General features: G+C 36.3%; 1 protein-coding gene across 1 annotated transcript in view; it reads right to left on the reverse strand.

Annotated features, from left to right (window-relative positions):
* The window catches only part of LOC144635566 (uncharacterized), a 34,367-nt gene extending 11,653 nt beyond the window's left edge, over positions 1-22,714 (reverse strand). Inside the window, exons 1-10 of the mRNA XM_078494659.1 lie at positions 22,549-22,714; positions 19,183-19,413; positions 18,685-18,802; positions 18,027-18,098; positions 17,317-17,388; positions 16,215-16,286; positions 15,837-15,908; positions 15,543-15,614; positions 7,718-7,789; positions 877-957 (exon numbers count right to left, since the gene is read on the reverse strand). Coding sequence (XP_078350785.1) covers positions 877-957; positions 7,718-7,789; positions 15,543-15,614; positions 15,837-15,908; positions 16,215-16,286; positions 17,317-17,388; positions 18,027-18,098; positions 18,685-18,802; positions 19,183-19,413; positions 22,549-22,591 — 905 coding nt within the window. The 5' untranslated portion in view covers positions 22,592-22,714. The remainder of the gene's footprint in view (positions 1-876; positions 958-7,717; positions 7,790-15,542; positions 15,615-15,836; positions 15,909-16,214; positions 16,287-17,316; positions 17,389-18,026; positions 18,099-18,684; positions 18,803-19,182; positions 19,414-22,548) is intronic.
* Between the last annotated feature and the right edge of the window lie 1,446 nt (positions 22,715-24,160).

The raw sequence follows: 24,160 nt of genomic DNA on the forward strand, positions 1-24,160 counted from the left end.
TCGCCTTTCGATAAGTACAAAGCAAAGTATTTTTCGAGATCATGTTAAAACTTGGCTTTGTAAATACAAAATGCTCGATGAAGTGTTATCTTCCCTTGGCAGTGGTAATTTCTGTTATTTTCTGGCTTTTTTTCGAGAAAAAAGTATCGCTATTTTATCAGAGGCTTGTTTGAAAGCAACAGTGCCACTACTCCACTGCCTCATCGATCGCTGCGGTATGAGATTTCATTTTACTGCACTGCATAGGCGGCGGAGCAAGGGGGCTGTAGCCACCTCCCAAACAAAAATTTGAGAGGGATCAGCACCCACATTTCAGTGCCGAAGGTATTGCTAGTGCAGCATAAAATTGCTTTGTCGAGATACAAATCGTTTTATCAGGATCGTGCTTGGTGGAATAATATGGTGTCGAACTTTCAACGAATTTCCTTTCCCAAAAACGCTACTAGAAGACGTCTACAGCCTGTTAAGATTGTATTTAACAGGCATTGGTTTCATTAGCTGTTGTGACACCATGGCTTATATTGTTGTGGTGCTTTATTGCTTTTTGTGAGCCAAAGTTCCACCAAGTACTTCACTCGCCGAGCTACCTACATGACAGCGTGCCTTACAGCTCTCGTACTTCATGAATGCGACTGATGAACTGACATCAACAACCACAAATTATCACACACCTTAACTAAGTATTTAGGTAAGACATTCTGTTACAGTATCTGACTTGTCCCCAGTCGTCTTTTGAGTCCGTCTTGAGTCGACTGCTAAACACGGAGGGAATCATGGGAATCTTCCTCCGCGTCTTGCAATTTTCGCATAAGAGACGACTGGGAACGACTCATGACCAGTTAAAGTATGGCATTTCTGCTTCTTCTGTTCACTTACAAGTACTTCAGCTTATAAAAAGGACGAAATAATATTGCACAATGAAACGATATGTTAACGATAGCATTGGATGACAAATCCCTGTAAACAAAAAGTCATTTAGGGACTATGCAATAATTAGCGGGAGGGAGGAGGGGTTTAAAACGAGAGGGGGGGGGGGGGGCAGATTGTCAAGTAACACACCGAGAGTGGGACAGGGGACAATGCGTAATTATACAAACGAAAAAAAGGGGGGGGGGTAATGTCTTAGTTGCAAAGAAATCACATGTTTGCTTTTCTTGTTGTACAAAATGTATGGGAAATAAAACAGAGGGCATCTCAGGTGATTATTTCATGTTTTCAATATTTGACCTTTCATCTGTTTTGACCATTTTCTGCCTTTTTTAAGCTGGTTTGTTCAGAAGATCCTGAAACGCTATCTCAGCTTCTACACGGAAGCTGTTGCACTTCAAAACTCTCAAGAAAGCTTTATCGGTTAGCGAAATAAAATGGAAAGCGTTTCGAAATCGACTTTTTTCTCTTTGGTGAGCACCATACAGCTCAAGGTCACCAAGTGTTGCTTTTTCTCCTGCTCCTAGTGAGATTAAAATATAATATCACAACCTTTTTCTGTTTTGGGTTTGTTTTCCGCAGCTTCTTCCTTTCTCTACACTGCACGGCCACTTCCTTGGCCAATATTTACCCAACACACGTCTACTGGTTATTGTTTGTTTTCCCCTTCTCCCCCCCCCCCCCCCTACTTGTAGTTCAATGGCTCACCACGTAAGAAGGTGCCGATGAAAAACATAAATGAGTTCTTAAAGATGAGTAGGCAAACGTGGTTAGAGAGATTCACCCTGGGTTGTTTTTTTTCGTTGAAGAGTTCGTTACAGAACGGATACAATGATTAATGTAACGTCTCCCTGCGCGCGCGCTTCCACCCTACGTTTGTCGTCAAAATTATGCATGAACTCTCTGACTGGTCTGTCACTGTGCCCCTGACGAGAATGACAGGCTTCCTGAGTGCAGACTTGCGTGTTTTTTTCTTTATCAATCTATGCTGATAACTATTCTCTTAGTGAGCTCACCAAGCTATTATCACAATCAGCTGTACTTTTTATAGGCTGTTATTATTTAATTACAGCAATAATAATAAAAGTATTAAAACTTGGACTCAATAGAGGCTTTGAACCCTTGTTTTACTATGAAAGGATGCAATAGACGTGTTTTGGCTTTAATACCAAACACGGAAAAATAAATGAAACAGTGGGATCCAGGGAATTTACATGATCAAAGTACATTTGAATGGAGCGGCCGATAAAATAGAATGTATTTATTTCACCTACAGTGTTTTGAGCATTATGTTAGACAGTTCTAGGTCAAAACTTTGCAGAGCATTGAATGACAAATTCCTGTAAAAACAAACAAAAAACAAACAAACAAAAAACAGCAACATGTCACCAGTGTTTAATAATAACACTCAAGGAAGTGATGCATTTCCTTCATTACTTTGTTTTGTATTAACATTGATGCATTAGATGATTTCGTTTAAAAGGGAATTATTCGATAATTATGTTTTTTTTTTTAAAAAATTCGTTAATATCACAACATGATACAACTTATTACAATTAAAAAAAACAACAACAAAAGAAAATGAAAAAAAAACGATTTAAAAATTTACAGCATTTAAGTAAATAAGTTACAAAATAGAGTGATGTAAAAATGAAAGGGAAAGGTAAATATACAAGGATAATAAGGAACAGGAAAGAAAAGAGCTTTAGTGTAAAGCCTTTATCAATCAATCAATCAATCAAACTTTATTTATAGAGGGTTACAAGTGATAGTTTTACAACTAATAAATTTGTGGCCCTCTCTAATGTACTATAATGTACTTTGTATATAAAGGCTTTACACTTTCTGTTTAAATTGTCAATGGTTTTGAACTGCAATTTGTTGTAGAGTATCCAACTTGCATTTTAGAGAAAGGAAAGCTGTCAAAGGGGGGAATCCTCGCAGTCGTGGACAGTGCAAAATATTTAATTCTTCGCAACAAGATCAATGTAATTTTAAAATGATTCTGTGGTGAGTTCAGTGAGAGTATTGTCTTTTTGTGTTTTTCGAACCACCAATTTTGAAATGCGGTCCAAAAATTGGAAATTAAAGAACATCGGTAGAATAGATTTGGCTATGTTTGCGGTTGTGATTAACATAACTGACAAGTTTCAGAGTCACATAATTTCAACCGAAAGTATGTTATGGATAATTTTATAGTGAGATATTGGAAGCTTTTTTAAGCGTGGTTACAAAAGGGAGGCATTCTTTGGCTAAAGGGACACGGTCAGCGTTCACATTTTGAAAAAAGTCCACCTTGTCCCTTTAAAAAAGTCCACCATGTCCCTTTAAAACCGACTGTTTCCTGGTAGATAGGGTAGTCGTAGAGATCTTTAGGACACCTTGGTTATTTATTTTATTCGATTCCTTCAATACGAATCTCAGTGGAACCCCGATATAACGATATGCTAAGGGGGCAGTACAATTATATCGTTATACAGTGGAACCCCGATATAACGATATGCTAAGGGGGCAGTACAATTATATCGTTATATCGAGGAATCGTTATATCGGGGTTCCGTCTCATACATTTTACTTTTGCCGGGACACAACACATTAATCGTTATATCGGGAATATCGTTATATCGAAGATCGTTATATCGGGGTTCCACTGTATCGAGGAATCGTTATATCGGGGTTCCGTCCCATACATTTTACTTTTGCCGGGACACAACACATTCATCGTTATATCGGGAATATCGTTATATCGAAGATCGTTATATCGGGGTTCCACTGTATTACGAATCTCTGATCTGAAACTCCAGAGTAACAGAGTCGAATTAAGTGGCAGTTTCTCTTAAAGCGATCCATCGGAAAACTTTTGTTTCCGACCCGAAATACGATGGACCGCTTTAAGAGAAACTGCCACTTAACAAGCCTGTATAAAGAATATTTAATAATTGAACTCAACACAACAAGCCATACACCTGGTACACAAAACTTTCTGAATGACAAATTAGAAGGTATGTTCTACTTTGACTTTAACGTGTTGGACATTTTTTTACTTACAGGTTTTTTAGATCTCTCATCGCATTAAACACTTTCTCAGGCAAAAATCCGATATTGTTGTAAGCCATATCTCTGTAAAATAACTCTAAATAAGTAAAACCTATACTAGCAATATTGAGGATTACCTTATTACATGAAATTTTCGCGACTCGTTAATTTCGCGATTTTTAGGCGCGCATATTTCGCGACACTTAAATTTCGCGATTTTGCGAAAATTTTGTATTTTGAATCACTTTAATTTCGCGTTTTTGAGTAAGACACAATTTACATTTCCTTAGTAATATTATTTAACATGCCCTTGAATTACATAAAACGACTTCATCAAAGGAACAATGGCTTCAAAATTAACAAAAACGCAAGGGAGAGACGAAATATCGGCAAAAGCAACAACAGAGCAGTTTCACCCTGTCTACAAGTAGGTCATGCTTGTACATACATGAATAATTGTTTTTAAGTCAATTCTGACTTATTTCTTGATAATTGACATAATGTGAGCCACTTAATTTTCGCGCCATGTTATGTTCGCGACACTTATTGTTCGCGTCACTTCAATTTCGCGTTTTTTTGTAATCGCAAAATTTGCGAAATTAACGTGTCGCGACAATTTCATGTAATAAGGTATTTAAAGCTACTGTCTGATTAATGACACATGTGTACTAGGGAACAGAACTTTTCAACTTGGTATTCCGTGTAGGGGATTAGAGAGAGCTTCATAAAATAAAAACAGGAGTCTTCTTGCAGCACTCTCCCTTATGCTCTGCAGATTCAGTGTAAGGGCTAGGCAGCGGGATACCAAGGTGGGAGAAATGTTACAAGCAAGAACTGACAACGATGAGATAGAGGAAGAAAAAGCCAGAAATTGAGGAAGCGAAACACGAAAGTGGCTTAGTGGATTAATGCAAATCCTTACATACGCTTTTAAAAAGACCCTGGCAAATAAGTGCATAAGAAAAGGATTATGTTTGAACTTACAGGTTTTCCAGAACCCTTAATTCATCAAACATTTTCTCGGGTAAAGCTAAAATATTGTTGGAAGACATATTCCTGTAAAAATACCTCTAGATAAGTCAAAAGTCTGCAAACAGTCTTGTGGATTAATTAAAATTGTTGATTGATGTGTAATTAATGTTTATTAGGCAACGGGCCTAAATATATTTACGACAGAACTTTTTTATCCTGGTATTTCTTGTTAGTTATAAGAAACAATTACATGCAATAAAACGGAAAACTAGAAGGATATTATTTCGTTCCAGAACCCTTAATTCATCAAACATTTTCTCGGGTAAAGCTAAAATATTGTTGGAAGACATATTCCTGTAAAAATACCTCTAGATAAGTCAAAAGTCTACAAACAGTCTTATGGATTAATTAAAATTGTTGATTGATGTGTAATTAATGTTTATTAGGCAACGGGCCTAAATATTTTTACGACAGAACTTTTTTATCCTGGTATTTCTTGTTAGTTATAAGAAACAATTACATGCAATAAAACGGTGAAATACTAGAAGGATATTAATTTTACTTACAGGTTTTTCAGAACCCTTAGTTCATTTAACACTTTCTCGGGCAAAGCTTTGATATTGTTGGAAGCCACATTCCTGTAACAAATACCTCTAAATAAGTAAAACGTCACCTACAAATCTCGTGGATTAATTCAAATTACCGATTAATTATTTAAGCAATAGAGGACTTTTTCCGTGTTTACATAGCCTCGTCTAAACACGAGGGGGGTTGGGAGAATTCGAGATGATTTGGCAGCCCGATAACACGGTTGAAAAGTCTCATCGTGTCCTGTGGAGTTTTGCTGGATAATTAGGAATCATAGTACAAGCAGCGGATCTAGCGAGGTCGGTAGCAATGGTATGCATTTATTGTACGGTAAATTGTTCAGATAGCGATCTAAACGGGTCCAGTTTCTTCTACTGTCGTTTCCTCAGTCTTTGTAATGTGCTTCAAGCGTAGAATAAACTATTATATCATAGATACTGAGATTTTCTCACGAAAAAACGATTGCGTACAAATGATACGTAAAATGCATTAGCCAATAGGAAAGGCGAACGATGAAAACTCACTAGTGAAAAAACGTCGTTCGTCCAATCACAATCGCGAACGACGAAAAACAACTTGTGAACAACACCGTATCGCCATTTTGATTCTCGTCGTAAACATCGGCGACATGGCGGAGACACGTTCTAGGTTTGTTTGTGTCTTAAACGGCTCCACTGAGTCGTTTATATTGCAGAACAGGAAAACCAAAACACTAAAAAGAAAACGAAACAAGACGGCCTTGTTGTCACAACGTTTCTTCAAACAAAAAGAGAAACACGAAGCGATCGAGATTCCTGCTGCCGAGTTGAATAAATTTAAACCTTTGAGTAAATTCGCACAAAGGAAGGACAAGGATACGGGCCGTCTTCACTCCGAGGGATTGTAGCGAGTTTTGATTCAGATGATGGCTAAGACACTGTAGGTTTGTCTTTGGTTTTGGCAGACTGTTTTCTTGATTTAATTTGTTTAAAGTTCGTTCGAGTTCGCGTTGAGTTATTCAGCGTTTAGCGCTGTTTTGTTCTGTTAAAACATTGAACTGGAACTTGCAAGTTTTGTACAAGTCTCAGTCAGGTTTTCTATCAAAAGTTGTTTCTGTAAAAGTTGTGAGAGTATAAAACTGACGTCTCATTTCTTGTGCTACTTCATTAAAGATGTGATTTTGAAAGACAAACATGTTTTAGCTATTTTAGTTCATGGCAGATGAATGGGTTTCCTAAACACGCGCGTAACTGATAAAAAGTCGAGCGATTTAATTTGATTTTCAAAAACCTCAGTATCTATAAAATAAACAAATTACACCATGAAAAATGCTTTGTACAATTTTTATTCACTCGTAGAGTTGTATCAGAAAACTCACTCGTTCGCTACGCTCACTCGTTCGTTTTCTGATACTGCTCAACTCGTGAATAAAAATCGTACGCGCGCATTTTCCATGGAGTAATCTCTATATTATTCCATTCTTCCATTATTCCATATTTCCATTCTTTCGTCTTCCCCAAGCCCATTTTGATAAAAAAAAAGTTCACGACTATTATTGCCAATGTAACAGTAGAATTTTTACGCTGGGAAAGTCTCAGAGAAAATATATTTTAAGCGTCATTTTAATCACATTTTAGGCAGATTTGCCGGTAAAAACACGGCAACCGATCGGCCGTGCAAAGTTTAAGTTTGTAGCTTATAGTTTCGTTTGCGTTGATCTATATTTTTTTCTAATAAAGAATGACTTGTAGGGAATTTTATTGTAGTTCTTAAACGCAAAAAGTTACTTAAAAAATGTTTACTGCGTATTTTGTTGCATATTTTGTCGTTTGCTTGAGCTTCCTCCAGGCAAAGCGCTGTGGTTCTTCTTTCTTTTGCTTTTTTTCTCGGGCTCATATGGGAAGAGAAAGCCGGAACACATATCAAAATTTGGTATTGTTTTCCATTTCTTTAATATTGTACTTGAAATAACTTTGCAAGTCTTTTTGGCAGTTTTATAATTATGTTTTTAAATTGTGCCGGGAAACACAGAAAGCGTGACGTCACAACCGTGTTTACATACTCTCATCTAAACTCACCTATCGACCAATGAGAGCGCGCGTACTATCTTAATTATTTTATAATTACAGATGTATACAATGTTGGTATTCCTTGTAAGTAATTTGAAAGAATTTCATGCAATAAGCACTTATAAAAGGATAATATTTTGACTCACAGGGTTTTCAGAGCCTTAAGTTCATTGAACACTTTCTCGGGTAAAACTGTAATATTGTTGGAAGCCAAATTCCTGTAAAAATACCTCTAAATAAATCAAAAGTCTCTAAGAGGGTCTGAATGTGGTTTAGAGTTTACTGTTATTTGAACATAATGTTAATACTGTTACATTAGCCAATTTTTAATGTTTACTGTTTTCGGAGAAAATACTGTTAAGTGTTTGCAGGGTTTTCCGTTAAAAAACCCCAGTCTTTGAGCACTGTAAATTCTACTCTTTGAAAAATCATTCATGTTGTCAGATTTTTCCATGGAAATCTTTGGTAGTCTTCGGACACCTTTGACAGTCTCTGGACATCTTCGGTAGTCTTCGGAAATCTTCGGTTGTCTTCGGTAATCATCCGAAATGATCGTAAATCGTCGGAAATGGCTAAAAACTTCTTGATATATTGAACAAAATAATATTGGCCTTTTTAGGACCGTTTAGTACTGTTACAGTGAGTTTCTTACTGTGAGTGTAAATATGCATACAATTTAACTGTTTCATGTTTAGTGTTATCGAGGTACCCTCATTCAGACCCCCAACTAATAATCTTGTGGATTAGTTTAAATAACTGATGGATTATTAATACATTTCTATGAGGCAACCGACTCAAATATCCTTTTTAAGTCGTGAATGTAATGAACGAATTATTGCGGTCTGCTGGAGAAATTAAATGGTGTAAACTCCCTTGGTAACCTGGCAATTTTATATTAAGTTTAAATTAAGTTCAAAATGGCTAATGAACGTGGACAAGGGCTGGTTTCCCGAGTTGTAATGCGAACTTGTGGATGTACATCAGGAGAATACGAATATTTTTCCTTTCTGGAAGGAATTTTTCTAGTGAGGCCAGTGCTTGAATCCACATTTACACACAATGCAACGGAAAGGATGGCCAAGGAAGCAAGAAACTTGCACGCCGAACAATAGCTTATTTTGAAAGTCCGCGGATATGAAATTATCTTTCATTGAAATGCAATCAAATAGTTGGTAAGTAATAAATTACCCTAAATAAGGCTTTATTTTCCGCTACAAATTAATCTCACTCAGCAAGATTAAACTGATGCGTTTCGAAACAATTAGAGATATCTATAGTTGGCTTGCTTTGTCTTTCGGTCGATCATTCATTTGCACGTTCGTCAAGTTTTTGTATCTAGTAATATTTTATATTTGTTGTCACACTCTCGTTAACGAAGTTCCTAAGTACATCTTTCTCGTGACTTTAACTTAAATCAAAATTTCCTCTGGCATTCGTAGCTCATTAGGTAGCAAGCCTTATGTGAATGATAAATTTGCTGTGCTTTTGAAGGTAAAACTACATTTGTAAACACAGTATTATGCACCAGTCCCTTACAATTATTTTTTCTTCATACACATGGTCTGTCAAAAAAGGTACATATTAGTTCAACTGTGGTAATTGTAGTTCTCCAGGGGTGTATCATTGCACTCAGGTAATTTTTTGCTTTGTCAACATCCACTGAGTGCTATGGTGCAGACATTCAAAGAAATACTGAGAGAGTACTATTGTTAGCAGCTATTAATTTTAGCGAATTTTTCTGAGCAAGATTTAGCGACTATTTAATATAGGGATTTTCCAAAAACTTCCAAAAATAGTAATATCGTGTAAACCAGCTTTTACTGGCCGGTGATGAACATATGGCTAAGATGAAAATAAATGTTCAGTAAAAGAAAAAAACTACCGTATCTTGACATTGAATGAACATAAATTGCATTGCCTAAAAGAACAAAGTTACCAGTATCCATTTTTGTGTTCCATTAGGGTGGTACCGGGGAGGTACTTGAAATTTGACCAAGACAAATTTTAGCAAGTACTAAATTTAGCGATTTTCGCCCAACTCACTAAAATCGCTAAAATGTAATAGCCACTAATATAACAATAGTAACCTTAAGGTCGATTTCTGTATATGGCCTATGCCTCCCCCCTCCAAATAAATGCATGCAGTCATCTCAGCCGAAAAGGAACTTGGTTGCATGCCATGCTGATAAATAACAAATTGCTTACACTTAGATGATTTGTTGTACGTGTTGTCCTACAGATTTATTTTATCAAGGCACATAGAATTTTGAATTAATTTACAGATTCGCCAAAACAATATCCTGCAATACAGCACATCACTGAACTCTGCATGGGGCTAGGCTGTCAAGAGGTGTTGGTAATGGTTGCCGAAATGCAGCAAACTTCAATGAAAATATATTTTCATTCCATAAAATATATTTTTATGCCATATATAAACATAAAGACTGAAAGAGATTGTAACTCGAGTCTCGCACACTAGCTAAGTGATCATCAAACTGAGTGAATGTGACAAGCTTTCAGTTGTAAAATTTTAATTTATGAACGGTTGGACAGGCGTTTGTTCTGATTGGTTGCTGCAAAGTACTTGTGTTCATGGCCTCATTGTCTGCTAAAATTAAAACTTCGCCTTCAACGTAAACATGTGGGTAATTAATTTTGCCATGCAGAACAGCACGGCTTTAAAATTTTCGATATTTTTGACGCTTGTGGAAACATTTCTCTGCTTTATCTTAACTGAAAATAAACTCTAAACAAAGTTTCTTTCAAGTTTCTCTCATTTATCCATCTTGAGTTCGAAATTTTAGGCTTTTGAAGGCGAACAGATTTCATGCGCACGTGTTGTTATCTGATATCTATCTTTGGGAGACTTGCTTCTTTATTCAGTTTATTGTTTATTTGTCTGACCTATCGCATGAAAATTTACTATTTTTACTATAAACTATATTTTATCAAATTAAAATATGTTTTCATCGAATTGTAATATTGCTACATTTCGGCAACCAGAGTATGAGGTAAATAAATATTTACTGATGCTACTTAAAGTCATTTTAATATATTATATTCAGTTTGCTTCTGACAGGCCAAGATTCGCTTTTACCTGCACAGCCGCTACTTCGAATTTGATTTACACCTTCAGCCGAGAAAGTACGAGTATTGAACTTCATTTAATAGTGCCATACCGTCAATTATTATGATCAGAGAGCTCGTCGCTCATACGTAGTTCGTCCAGTTTGGCTTGGTATCTGGCTATCTCTCTTTGAAACTTCCCTACGTCTGCCGCTAGCTGATCCATCTGTTTTCTTGTGCTGTTAGCAGTTAAGTAATAGATACCAGCGACACAACCACTTGTAACAAGGATTGCCTTATTTCTGCTCCAAATAGCACTGGCGAAAAACGCGATAATGGCGGTAGCAACGAGTTGATAAACACCTATCCGCGTTTCACCACTTGCGGCCTGTTTTTTATCGCTGTAAATGGCTTTTGCCAACTTCTTAAGACCCTCCTCGCAGCTTTCCAGCTTTGTGAGCAACTCTCCAATAACCTTCCGCCTTCTGGTAGTGTTACCATTTCTCGTTACTACCTTTTCGTTTATGAATTTAAAAACGCCGTCCAGTCTCGCTTTAGACAACTTCAGCGTATCCAAATACTCTTCGTGGTTTATGTCCAAGTTGTTTGTGCTGCTGTACAGCTCCACGTAGTTCTTCAGCAAAGATAAACATAGCTGATGTAATTGTTTTTGTGTTTCTCCCGCATTTGCAGAATTTGCAAGGATACGAAGGGTAGCACGTAGTTCTTCTACCAGGCTACCTTCCATTAAACTTCATTTTTAAGTCGTGAATATAATGAATGAATTATTGTGGTCTGCGTTGTAAACTCCCTTGGTAACCTGGCAATTTTATATTAAGTTTAAATTAAGTTCAAAATGGCGGATGAACGTGGACAAGGGCTGGTTTCCCGAGTTGTAATGCGAACTTGTGGATGTACATCAGGAGAATACGAATATTTTTTCCTTTCTGGGAGGAAATTTTTCTAGTGAGGCCAGTGCTCGAATCCACATTTACACACAATGCAACGGAAAGGATGGCCAAGGAAGCAAGAAACTTGCACGCCGAACAATAGCTTATTTTGAAAGTCCGCGGATATGAAATTATCTTTCATTGAAATGCAATCAAATAGTTGGTAAGTAATAAATTATTCTAAATAAGGCTGTGTTTTCCGCTACAAATTAATCTCACTCAGCAAGATTAAACTGATGCGTTTCGAAACAATTAGAGATATCTATAGTTGGCTTGCTTTGTCTTTCGGTCGATCATTCATTTGCACATTCGTCAAGTTTTTGTATCTAGTAATATTTTATATTTGTTGTCACACTCTCGTTAACGAAGTTCCTAAGTACATCTTTCTCGTGACTTTAACTTAAATCAAAATTTCCTCTGGCATTCGTAGCCCATTAGGTAGCAAGCCTTATGTGAATGATAAATTTGCTGTGCTTTTGAAGGTAAAACTACATTTGTAAACACAGTATTATGCACCAGTCCCTTAGAATTATTTTTTCTTCATACACATGGTCTGTCAAAAAAGGTACATATTAGTAAATAATAAAGATGGTAGATTTTAAGCTCGGTGATAAATAGTGAAGAATATTATTCTTCATGACACGAGCGTGGGACAAAGAAAAAAATCTGAGTCCCCGACGGGAATCGAACCCATGGCCTCCCAGAATACCGGTTGGGCGCTCTAACCAACTGAGCTACGTGAGACTCGCTGTGAGCTAGGCCATTTACTAGGTTGATATGTGACACGCGTCCTGCATACTGCTAGGATCAGCAATGTCGAAATCATCAAATTTGTAGTAAATAATAAAGATGGTAGATTTTAAGCTCGGTGATAAATAGTGAAGAATATTATTCTACATGACACGAGCGTGGGACAAAGAAACAAATCTGAGTCCCCGACGGGAATCGAACCCATGGCCTCCCAGAATACCGGTTGGGAGGCCATGGGTTCGATTCCCGTCGGGGACTCAGATTTTTTTCTTTGTCTCACGCTCGTGTCATGTAGAATAATATTCTTCACTAAGGTACATATTAGTTCAACTGTGGTAATTGTAGTTCTCCAGGGGTGTATCATTGCACTCAGTTAATTTTTTGCTTTGTCAACATCCACTGAGTGCTATGGTGTAGACATTCAAAGAAATACTGAGAGAGTATTATTGTTAGCAGCTATTAATTTTAGCGAATTTTTCTGAGCAAGATTTAGCGACTATTTAATATAGGGATTTTCCAAAAACTTCCAAAAATAGTAATATCGTGTAAACCAGCTTTTACTGGCCGGTGATGAACATATGGCTAAGATGAAAATAAATGTTCAGTAAAAGAAAAAAACTACCGTATCTTGACATTGAATGAACATAAATTGCATTGCCTAAAAGAACAAAGTTACCAGTATCCATTTTTGTGTTCCATTAGGGCGGTACCGTGGAGGTACTTGAAATTTGACCAAGACAAATTTTAGCAAGTACTAAATTTAGCGATTTTCGCCCAACTCACTAAAATCGCTAAAATGTAATAGCCACTAATATAACAATAGTAACCTTAAGGTCGATTTCTGTATATGGCCTATGCCTCCCCCCTCCAAATAAATGCATGCAGTCATCTCAGCCGAAAAGGAACTTGGTTGCATGCCATGCTGATAAATAACAAATTGCTTACACTTAGATGATTTGTTGTACGTGTTGTCCTACAGATTTATTTTATCAAGGCACATAGAATTTTGAATTAATTTACAGATTCGCCAAAACAATATCCTGCAATACAGCACATCACTGAACTCTGCATGGGGCTAGGCTGTCAAGAGGTGTTGGTAATGGTTGCCGAAATGCAGCAAACTTCAATGAAAATATATTTTCATTCCATAAAATATATTTTTATGCCATATATAAACATAAAGACTGAAAGAGATTGTAACTCGAGTCTCGCACACTAGCTAAGTGATCATCAAACTGAGTGAATGTGACAAGCTTTCAGTTGTAAAATTTTAATTTATGAACGGTTGGACAGGCGTTTGTTCTGATTGGTTGCTGCAAAGTACTTGTGTTCATGGCCTCATTGTCTGCTAAAATTAAAACTTCGCCTTCAACGTAAACATGTGGGTAATTAATTTTGCCATGCAGAACAGCACGGCTTTAAAATTTTCGATATTTTTGACGCTTGTGGAAACATTTCTCGTCTAAACAAAGTTTCTTTCAAGTTTCTCTCATTTATCCATCTTGAGTTCGGAATTTTAGGCTTTTGAAGGCGAACAGATTTCATGCGCACGTGTTGTTATCTGATATCTATCTTTTGAGAGACTTGCTTCTTTATTCAGTTTATTGTTTATTTGTCTGACCTATCGCATGAAAATTTACTATTTTTACTATAAACTATATTTTATCAAATTAAAATATGTTTTCATCGAATTGTAATATTGCTACATTTCAGCAACCAGAGTATGAGGTAAATAAATATTTACTGATGCTACTTAAAGTCATTTTAATATATTATATTCAGTTTGCTTCTGACAGGCCAAGATTCGCTTTTACCTGCACAGCCGCTACTTCGAATTTGATTTACACCTTCAGCCGAGAAAGTACGAGTATTGAACTTCATTTAATAGTGCCATACCGTCAATTATTATGATCAGAGAGCTCGTCGCTCATACGAAGTTCGTCCAGTTTGGCTTTGTATCTGGCTATCTCTCTTCGAAACTTCCCTACGTCTGCCGCTAGCTGATCCATCTGTTTTCTTGTGCTGTTAGCAGTTAAGTAATAGAAACCAGCGACACAACCACTTGTAACAAGGATTGCCTTATTTCTGCTCCAAATAGCATTGGCGAAAAACGCGATAATGGCGGTAGCAACGAGTTGATAAACACCTATCCGCGTTTCACCACTTGCGGCCTGTTTTTTATCGCTGTAAATGGCTTTTGCCAACTTCTTAAGACCCTCCTCGCAGCTTTCCAGCTTTGTGAGCAACTGTCCAACTTGTATGAAACACATGATCAGAAAAAGAATTTTATTTCAAATTTACTCTCATGTCACAAACAGTGAATACTGCTTTCTATAAATTGACTTTTAGCAGACTGTACAGCTTGAAAAATAAAATATTTGGAAGTTATTGTTATTGACTGCTGAAAACAAAGAGCAAAAGATAAACAAGCTTTAAGGTTCAGATTCTTTAATCCAACATGGCCACCAAATCTATGCAGGATGGCTGGCAATGTATAGAGATTATTTAAAAACGAATGTATCAGGCCTCTAAATTGATAATAAATTAAGTTGACTTTACTGTTTCCTGCCAATTTCAATTGTCACATGTATGAGGCATCTGTTAGTTTCTTTTAATTATTTGCCTTCTGTCACAGTGTCTGCCATTCTTTAACAGAGAAAAATGTATGTCGAATAATACCACTGTCCTGTATAAAATGGCTGAGTTACCTGGTTATTAATTAAAGAACCCTTTAGCAAATGTGAAACAGTTTGGTGAAAAAAAAAAATTCCCTAGCTTTCTTCCATTACCAGCTTCGCAGCATCTTAAGGTACATCATATCTTGTTACCACTATACGTGTCTCTCTCAGCATTAATTATTTAAAGCTCTGAAATAATCTTCACTCCTTAGCTGCTTAGCTAGAAGGCCTCGATGGATTACTAGATGGTTAGTTTTCAGTTAGAATATGGGGTTATTTATCCCTTACCAGCTAGAATTTTAAACATGACTCAACTATGACGTACGTTAACAGATTTCATAGACAATTACAAAAATTGTCGTTTGTCAGCAGACATTTAAAATTTATTTTGGCTAATTATGGGCTATCAGTTTATAATATACCACATTCACGACTTTGCTCATAGAGCCTTGGTATTCCTTGTAAGAATTGAGAAAGAATTACATGCAATGAAAAGTTAAATACGAAAAAATTATGTTTTTACTTACAGGTATTTCAGAACCTTTTGGTCATTAAACACTTTCTCGGGTAAAACTGTTATATTGTTGAAAGCCATATTCCTGTAAAATAACCTCTAGATAAATCAAAAGTTAACATATAATCTTGTGGATTAATTATATAAGTCATGGATTAATGATACATCTATATAATTATTAGGTCGTAAAATTTTCACGAGGGAACTCGACTATCGTTTCCTTTTTAACTTGGTATTTCTTGTAAGTAATTAGAAAAAAAACATGCAATAAACAGTTAAATACGAGAAGCATAACATTTTTACTAACAGGTATGTCAAATCCTTTAGTTCATTGAACAATTTCTCAGGCAAAACTGTGATATTGTTGGAAGCCAAATTTCTGTGAAATACTTCTAAGTTAGTCAAAAGGCAACTGGTAATCTTAAGGAATAATTTGAAATACTAACTGATTAATGATACGTGTGTACACTTTCCACGACAGAATATATTTAAACTCCAGTAGAATTACAAGCTTACGAGAGCTGCTGCACAAAAGAGCACAAATTAAAATATTTCTAATGTTTTTTTACCCCAGCTTACACGGGGAAAACGTCATGCGATTACCTACTCAAACTGGACTCCTCGCGCATGACACTAACGAATATCCAAATATTGAAATGTATTAGGTTTGCTTCTTTTCACTTACAGAAAGAGTAGCTTTTTGAGCTTAGAAAACACCTTTTCAGGCAGGAACTTGATAGAGTTGGAAGACAAATTCCTGATCAGGAAAGAACACTAATCATGAGTAACTTGTAAAAGCGAAAAATTGTGAGTGAACGATTTCTGATCACAAGTTTACTACTTTTACCTTTACCATAAACGAGAGTTAATTTTGGGGCGTACTAGGACAGATGAATAAACATACTGTATGTACACGCTTTCGCGATGACTTTTCTTTTCTTATGTTCAAAAATGTTAATTATGTTTTTCCCTCCTTAGTTTTTTAAAACATTAATTTACTGCTTAGACATTTAAGTACATTCGGTACGAATTTTTAACGATTCGGTGTCCTTAACCAGAACGGCTTTGCAAAACCGTAAACCGTCCGCTTGAGGCCGCATTAAAAGGAATTGCGTTCTATCCACAACTTCTCATTGTCAAAGTGCACGGGTTAATGCAGTCAGTTAGTCTTTTATTTCATTTTTTTTCATTTTTTAGCTGTTTTAATCGCTTATCCCATCAGTTCACTAAAGAGGTCTATGAAAGTCAGAAGCAAATATTAAAGCATATTAGTACTAGAACTGACTTGTGCATACAAAAACTGCAGTACATGTTCGACAGCGACACGAAGGCGAGAAATGTTTACGCCGTTACAAAAAATAGACCTACTCCGGATCATATAAAGGCTTTTACACCTGTTAAGTGTCTTAAAAGGATTACCCTTAATAATTTCTATGCAAAGGACAATTCCACTCCAGTCCTAAGGGTAAGAGGAGAAGCTCGTTGACCCATTGAGCAACCAACCAGCCAACCAACCAACCAACCAACCGTATGAGTAAAACTGGCTTTACCTGCGATACTCCTATTTTGCATTCTGTGAAGTAGTCGTACAGAACGATCAAAACTGTCAAGGTGGCCCGATTCCGACAAACAAATTGTGCAATTCAGGCATCGCTCGTCGGTTGGCGACCTGGCAAAGAAACTCCGCCTTTCGAGACGTTGCACAGCTATTTTTTTACATAATAATTGTAGGCACAGCTGAATGCATTGGCAGTCCCATATTGTTACAGCTGTGCTTTTTTTCTTACAGGTACGTGAGATTTATCAGGTCTGCAAAAACTCCATCAGGTAGTAATTTAATGGCGTTATAAGACAAATCCCTGCAAAATAGTAAGAGGAAGATAGTAAAACAGTGTGACTAGCCAGAATAAAAAAGAAGTCATTTCCTAAATAAAGTACAGCATCCAATAAACACAGATAACTTTTTCTTGACCTCATTAATAAAGAAAAATATAAAGCAAACAAAAAATCAGTTAACGAGACGACAAACTTTACAGGAACAAAAAGGCCTTTTCATTCGAGAGGTCAAATTGGAAAGTTTTTAATTGGAAGATTTCAACAAAATAAACACTTTCAAGTTAGTTAGTCAAACTAACTCAAAACATTTATTTTAATAAAACACAAAAATATTTAACACAAGACACGGCCTAGAAATCCAAGCTTTCATTCCAGGCCTCGTAGGGACTCAGTGCATTGACTCTCTTTGATTCCGGTAAAACTTCTGCAACAAAACAGCCAACAGATCTTCATTGACCTGCCTCCAGCAATGCCATAGATAGGTTGACCTTTGCCATTTCATTATGCCACTTTTTTTTACAGATCTTAGCTGATATCGATTGACATGTAGCTCAGAAATTTATAAACAGTTTATCCGTGTATGCATTCATCTGACAACCTACACAAATAGATTGATGGAGAGAGGTAAAATAACAAATATATCGCATTTCATAAGACTTACAGGTGCAATAAGTTTGTGAGATTAGAAAACATTCCAGCAGGGATATGGGTTAAGTTACTTGATGACACTTTTCTGGAAATCACGTTTTTTTGAACAGAAAAAATAGTTATTATTATCATACATTATATATATTATTATATATCATATATTTATTAAATTCATCTACAACATCCTTTGTCGAGTTTTCAGATCCAGAAAAAAAAATTATCTAAGTATCAAATAAACTGTAAAATTCGACTTTTCCAATTTTGGCGGATAACATCCGGCACGATGGGCCACTAGGCTCGAACACAGAGTTTTCCATGAAAAGTTATTCAAAGATCAGATAGACTTTTTATTGATGTTTAAAAACATCAATAGCCTTTTGTAAATGGTCGAGCAAATGCCATCAAAATATGTGTTAGTGACTTCCTTGCTGTAACGTTTACTTTTTGCATCCCTGCATCAGTTTTGATATCTTTGAGTCAGTTTTGATACATGATAGTTTTCTGACAGAGAATAGAAATTCAAGTAATTCCTACGTTGTAGACGTTATGATTCATAAAGTGCATCTTTATGCATCCGTCGGTGGATAGGCGGGTGGACACATTCTTTATACATACATGAATGTACGTGCCCAGGCATGGACATAAAGTATAGCCGCAAAAAACTTTCTTACAGTGTTTCGGTCATTGTTGGAAGACAATTCATTACATCCATGGCTAATGATACGTTCGTACAAGAAAGAGTATTTCCATAATATGGATTAAAATCGTAAGAACATTGCGGTACGCAATCTAAAGGGGAGAAAAGAAAACCTAATGAATGTTTTGTGTCAACAAAAACGAAATTATCTTTGTATTTCACAGGTTGTAAGGCCTCAAGGAAAAACACCCGGGAAAACAGTTCGGGGCAGGATTAAATATCATCATAGATTCTAATTTTAATCCAAGAATCCTAGATTTAATTACCCATCAGTAAGATACTTGATAAACGAATCATCAATGATGTGGTTTCAAACATCAGGAAACACAAGACGCTGATAACAGATAAAACATCTGGGGTCTTTAAATGCATATACTCTTACTCAGTTCTTCAGGCCCCTTTCTTGGCACGAGGACAACCACTAGTGAGAAAGAATAATAATGACAATTGATTCCAATCGCCATCTGCTTACCTTTGAATATAACAGAGAACTCTCTTACGTCAGTTCCATACTTGCTCGTGGCCACACAAGTGTAATTTCCTTCCTGGTATATATGGATGGTTGCAACGCTTGTTGTGTGTATCAAAACTGTAGCGTTTCTTATTATTTTTGTGTATACGGGCCAATCTCCAGTCACTGGAAACGTCACTCTGTAGCCGGGTAAGGTCCGCACGACTTCAGCTGGTAGTAATATTTTTGGCCCTGTTGTAACAAAAAGAGGTTTTTATTCAGCGCTGTAATAATTTTGATTTTTAATTCATGTTTTTGATGCCATCACTATTATTTCAGGACCTCTCTGAAAACCACATTAGTGAGTGGAGCCTCCTGTATAAAGATAGTTTTTGCGCAACATAGAATTAATTTAGATGTTGTTAATAAAGGATTTGTTATTATTATTATTATTATTGTTATTTTATTATTAATATTATTAGTTTCAAAAGACTCTCAAATTATACATGAAGCGAGAATAATACGTATAGAATATAATAAACTATTATTATTTATTATTAACTTTATTGCAAAGATATTTTATTGACTTTTTTATATAGGGATGCCAGCTTGTTATAAATCTTTTTATCGATGTGTGTACTTCTTTTAATGATTATGTGAAATAAAGTTATTGTTGATTGGAAAAAAGTTAAATTAAACAATTTATTATTATTATTTATTAATAATAATAAACACAAGTTATTTTTATATACATTTTGTATTAGAATTGATTTTAAGATTTTAATTCTCGCTTATACCAATATATTGTATTCTTTTTATATATAAGGGTGCCAGCTGTTCTTTAATTGTTTATCTTTTTATCGATGCTTGTATTTTTAATGATTGTATGAAATAAAGTTATCATTTTTTTCTTAAAAAATATTAATAACAAGAGCAATGACGATAATGATAATGAGAAATAAAACACATTAATTTTCACATGTATTTTATACATGTGAGAATTTTATACATGTGAGACTGATCAAACTAGATTCGATTTGAAGCGCTCATTCTGTTACAGAATGCAACATAATCTTGAAAATCCTTCTGACTTAAGGTATCACGGAAGAAAAATTGGCGTTTTCTTTCCAAGTCAAATTGTGTGCAAACCATCAATGGTAACCCCAATAAAGTATATATTTTCTGAAAGCTTATTGAATAAAGATTATCATAGAAAATTAATGGAGCAAGAAAAGAAAAATCTGAGACACCGTTTTTTAGACCAATACATGAAGATCAAATTCCACATAACAGTTTTGGCTCTCATGTAAATGTGTTCTCAAATAAACCTTAAGTTGCGCAACACGACAATTACAAACAAAATGCTGACGTTGCTTATTATGGTCTATATGATGTAAACAAAATCCAAAATTACAATCTTTATTCAATAAGCTTTCAGAAAATATATACTTTATTGGGGTTACCATTGATGGTTTGCACACAATTTGACTTGGAAAGAAAACGCCAATTTTCCTTCCGTGATACCTTAAGAATAATAAGTGTGTCCCAAACACGATGTCAATCAGTGCAGAATTTTGCATAGTCCGGGGCAAGCCCAAAATTTTCTAGCTCGTTAGTTCGATAAAAGACACTAACCATGCTCTTGAATGCTTGCAAATGCAACTTTTCCAACCAAAACAAATTAATTTTCATAATAGAATTTCAAATTTTTATTTACTGTAACTTTTAGCAACGAACGCCTTTAAGTTCCGCTTTTCCGGATAAGTTTTAATTATTGTTCATTTCAGGAATTTTTACAAACAAGTCAATGGGGGTAGCAATGAAAACAATAGTAAACAAAGCCATGGCAATGTTTCCGGTGGAGGTCAAACAACCTTCGAATCAATACACCTGAACCAAACTCTAACGTTTCGGCCGTTACATCAACGGCTGCGCCACTTCTTGTAGTAAAGAAGAGCTAAATAAATTCATCTCTGGGAAATCTCTGAATCTTTTTTTGCCTTTAAAACATCTATGTCTCAAGCAATGACAACGAACCTTATAGCTACTCCCTCTTCTCGTGTACCACGTGTTAGAAATTCGATTTCTTATTGTCTATTCCTCAGACAACGACGTGTAAGTAGCGTTAACTCTAAGTTTATCCCCAAATCAGAAGAAATATGTGCCATTATAACCAAAGATTGTCCTCAAAATTGCACAGTTGCCCTTGAAGCTTCGCTTCTCGGCCAACTGTTCATTTTTCAACAATCTTTCAACCTCGGGCATTATCCTCAATGTACCAGCAACCTAAAGGGGTTTATTTACTAAATAACTAACTTTTTAAAAATCTTGGTTATCCAGACCAGACAAGGAAGTACAGAATAAATTCTTGTGTTTATCTAAGGGTTCTTCAAAGCCAGTTTGAATATCAAAATCTGTTTTCTTCATGCACCATAATCCGTATTATCAAAATAATGAATACGCGCGTCAAAATTACTGCCTCTACTCTGCTAGTCTCTGTGCCTCTCTGAGGTGTTATGGACCTCCTTAACTTCCACAATATTAAAGCAATCACCATGAAACTTTGAGGATATATGGTATGTTCGAAAATCTATCTTTTGATATAGTCACGTGGGATAATGGCGTCACATTACGTGACAATTACTTCATGATGTCAAAACAGCCGCCATCTTGGATCCGTCATCTTGAATTTCAAAATTTTTCCAAAACGTCAGAAACCGCCCAAAATTACTGAAAAGTACTCAAAATCAATAAAACGGTATTGACCCCTAAAAAGGTGAAAACAATTAATAGGAACACAAAAATTACAAATTTGGGGAAACATGTCTGTGAAAATGCCGTTGCCGTGGTAACGTCAAGCTTCCGACACAACAACCTATCATACCAAATTATTCCCAGATTAATTTTCGAAAAACTTGCAAATAAAAGTTTGGCAGCGTTTGGTTGACCGTCCAGAGTTAGTGCAGGCACTTTCCGCTCATCCCCCACCCCCCGGTCTGGAAGGGGTTAAATACAGTAATCTTGAAGAAACGTAAATAGGCCTGACTCAATCGATTGTGAATTGACATTGACCTCCCGAGGGGTACTCGCATATGAAAGTGACGGGGATGCTCGTCGTCTCGCTAAGGGGTGTAAATTTCGGATTTTTGATCTCGCTTCGGGTGTTCCGGGCAAAACCTCAACATTTTAAGCCATAATGGTCTCGTTTAGGGTTACACACGAAGAAATATAGAAATATAAATTCTATTCTTAGTTTATTGGTATCTTTTAGGGGTCAAGAAAAGCTTGAGCCACACCCAGATTGGTCTCTTTTAGGGATTCTTTTCAAAATTCTCGACGAGCATCCCCGTCCGTTTCATATAGGAGTCCCCCCCGGGATTGACGTACCCTTAAATGTTGTCGCCGTCCCCGTCACCGTCCCCGTTGTCATTCTCGTTGTCGTTCTCTTTGCCGTCGATGTGCTATCTGTTGAGCTACGGTATCCCCAATCCGTCTGACCAAATATCGTGAAGTGCGTACTTGTTTCCCTTTCTTTTAAAAATGGAAAATCAGTTTTTAGAATCAGGGAAGTAAAGATAGAGGAGTGCGAATTTGAATTCAAAAAAGTAAAAGTAAAAAACAAAACATTTGAAAAAAGGACAGCTGAAAAAGTCCTCTAACCTGTTGTGGAAGGGCCTGTAGTGAAAACAATTAGAAGAAAAAAGAGAAATCAATAGGAGTTGTAAAGTTGACATTATATAGAGTGTGTTCGTGGCGGCTATATTGGAGGAGTGAAACAATAAAATTATTTTCCTTTGGGAAAAAAAAAATCATTTTCATGCAAATATCTTTTATTGTATGGCTCCTTCAACATGGCTGCAATGAAAACACTCTATTCGCTAAAAAGGTTGAAATGATTATCGCTCAACGGTTTTGAACTTTGCGACTGATAAAACGTCATTCCCGCAGAACGGGCAAAACTGAGCTACTTTCTGCTCTCTCGTCTCCAGGCGTCGCTCCTTGGTCGTGCGCTAGGCGCTTTGCGTTATGGGATTTTTTGTTTGCGGTGTGCTTGGCGTTGTGGAACTGATGGAAACAAGAAGGGGAACGCATTCCGCGGCTCGCTCCCTAACCATCTACCCTCGCGTTCACTACTTTCCCGCCTTACCACCTTAACCGAACGGCGCCTAGGGAAGGCAAAGCTATTTGATTATGATAAACAAGAAGTAGCGGGCTTTCTAAGATCTACCGAATGACAATAACATAAAACGACAGAAAACATTTTCACCTTTTGTAACAGCCAGAGCACCGTAGTGGTTAGCCCAACATATCATGTGCAGCAAGAAAAGCATTATCATGGTAAATAAGTAACGTATATTGTCCACGTTTACTTCTGAACATTCATTCCTGTTGATAGAGAGTACGAATCACTTTAATTTGTTTGCCCTAATTTTACTAATCTTGGACTACGCTGATTTAGTTTGGGGTGACGAAAATAATCTTGTTCAGATGGAATCCCTTCAGATTCATCAAGACAAAGCGTTCAAAGTTAGCCTAGACCTACCAATGCTGTCATCCTCGACAGAGGCATTACGTACCGAAAAGGGCAAAAAGGTATACTTGCAAGTCTATTTTTTCTGCCTTTTTCGGTTAAAGGGACTATGTCACGGATTTTACCAGATTTTTGAACAGCCAAAATTTATATTTGTGTCGCAGGAAACCTAGCAGTAGTCCGTTAGGCAAACGTTTTCAAATTGTTTCCGTGCGTCTTCAAAAAATCGATATTTATAGCCGCAGCTTGATTTCTATCTACAAATTAAGGTTATATCTTCTTTTAGATGTTCAAAGATATGGGCTTATGGGTTAGGTTGCCTTCCACTAATTTTAGAACAGTTTAGACCAAAAATCTGCGAAATCTCCGTAGCATAGTCCCTTTAAATTAATTAGCTCAGTTTGCAAACCTTTGTTAATCAGTATAAGGGTAAAACCAAAGAAATAAATAAAAACGTGGTAACTTTTC

The sequence above is a fragment of the Oculina patagonica genome, chromosome 13 (assembly GCF_052425735.1).
Source record: "Oculina patagonica isolate OP01 chromosome 13, crgOcupat, whole genome shotgun sequence".
NCBI lineage: Eukaryota > Metazoa > Cnidaria > Anthozoa > Scleractinia > Oculinidae > Oculina > Oculina patagonica.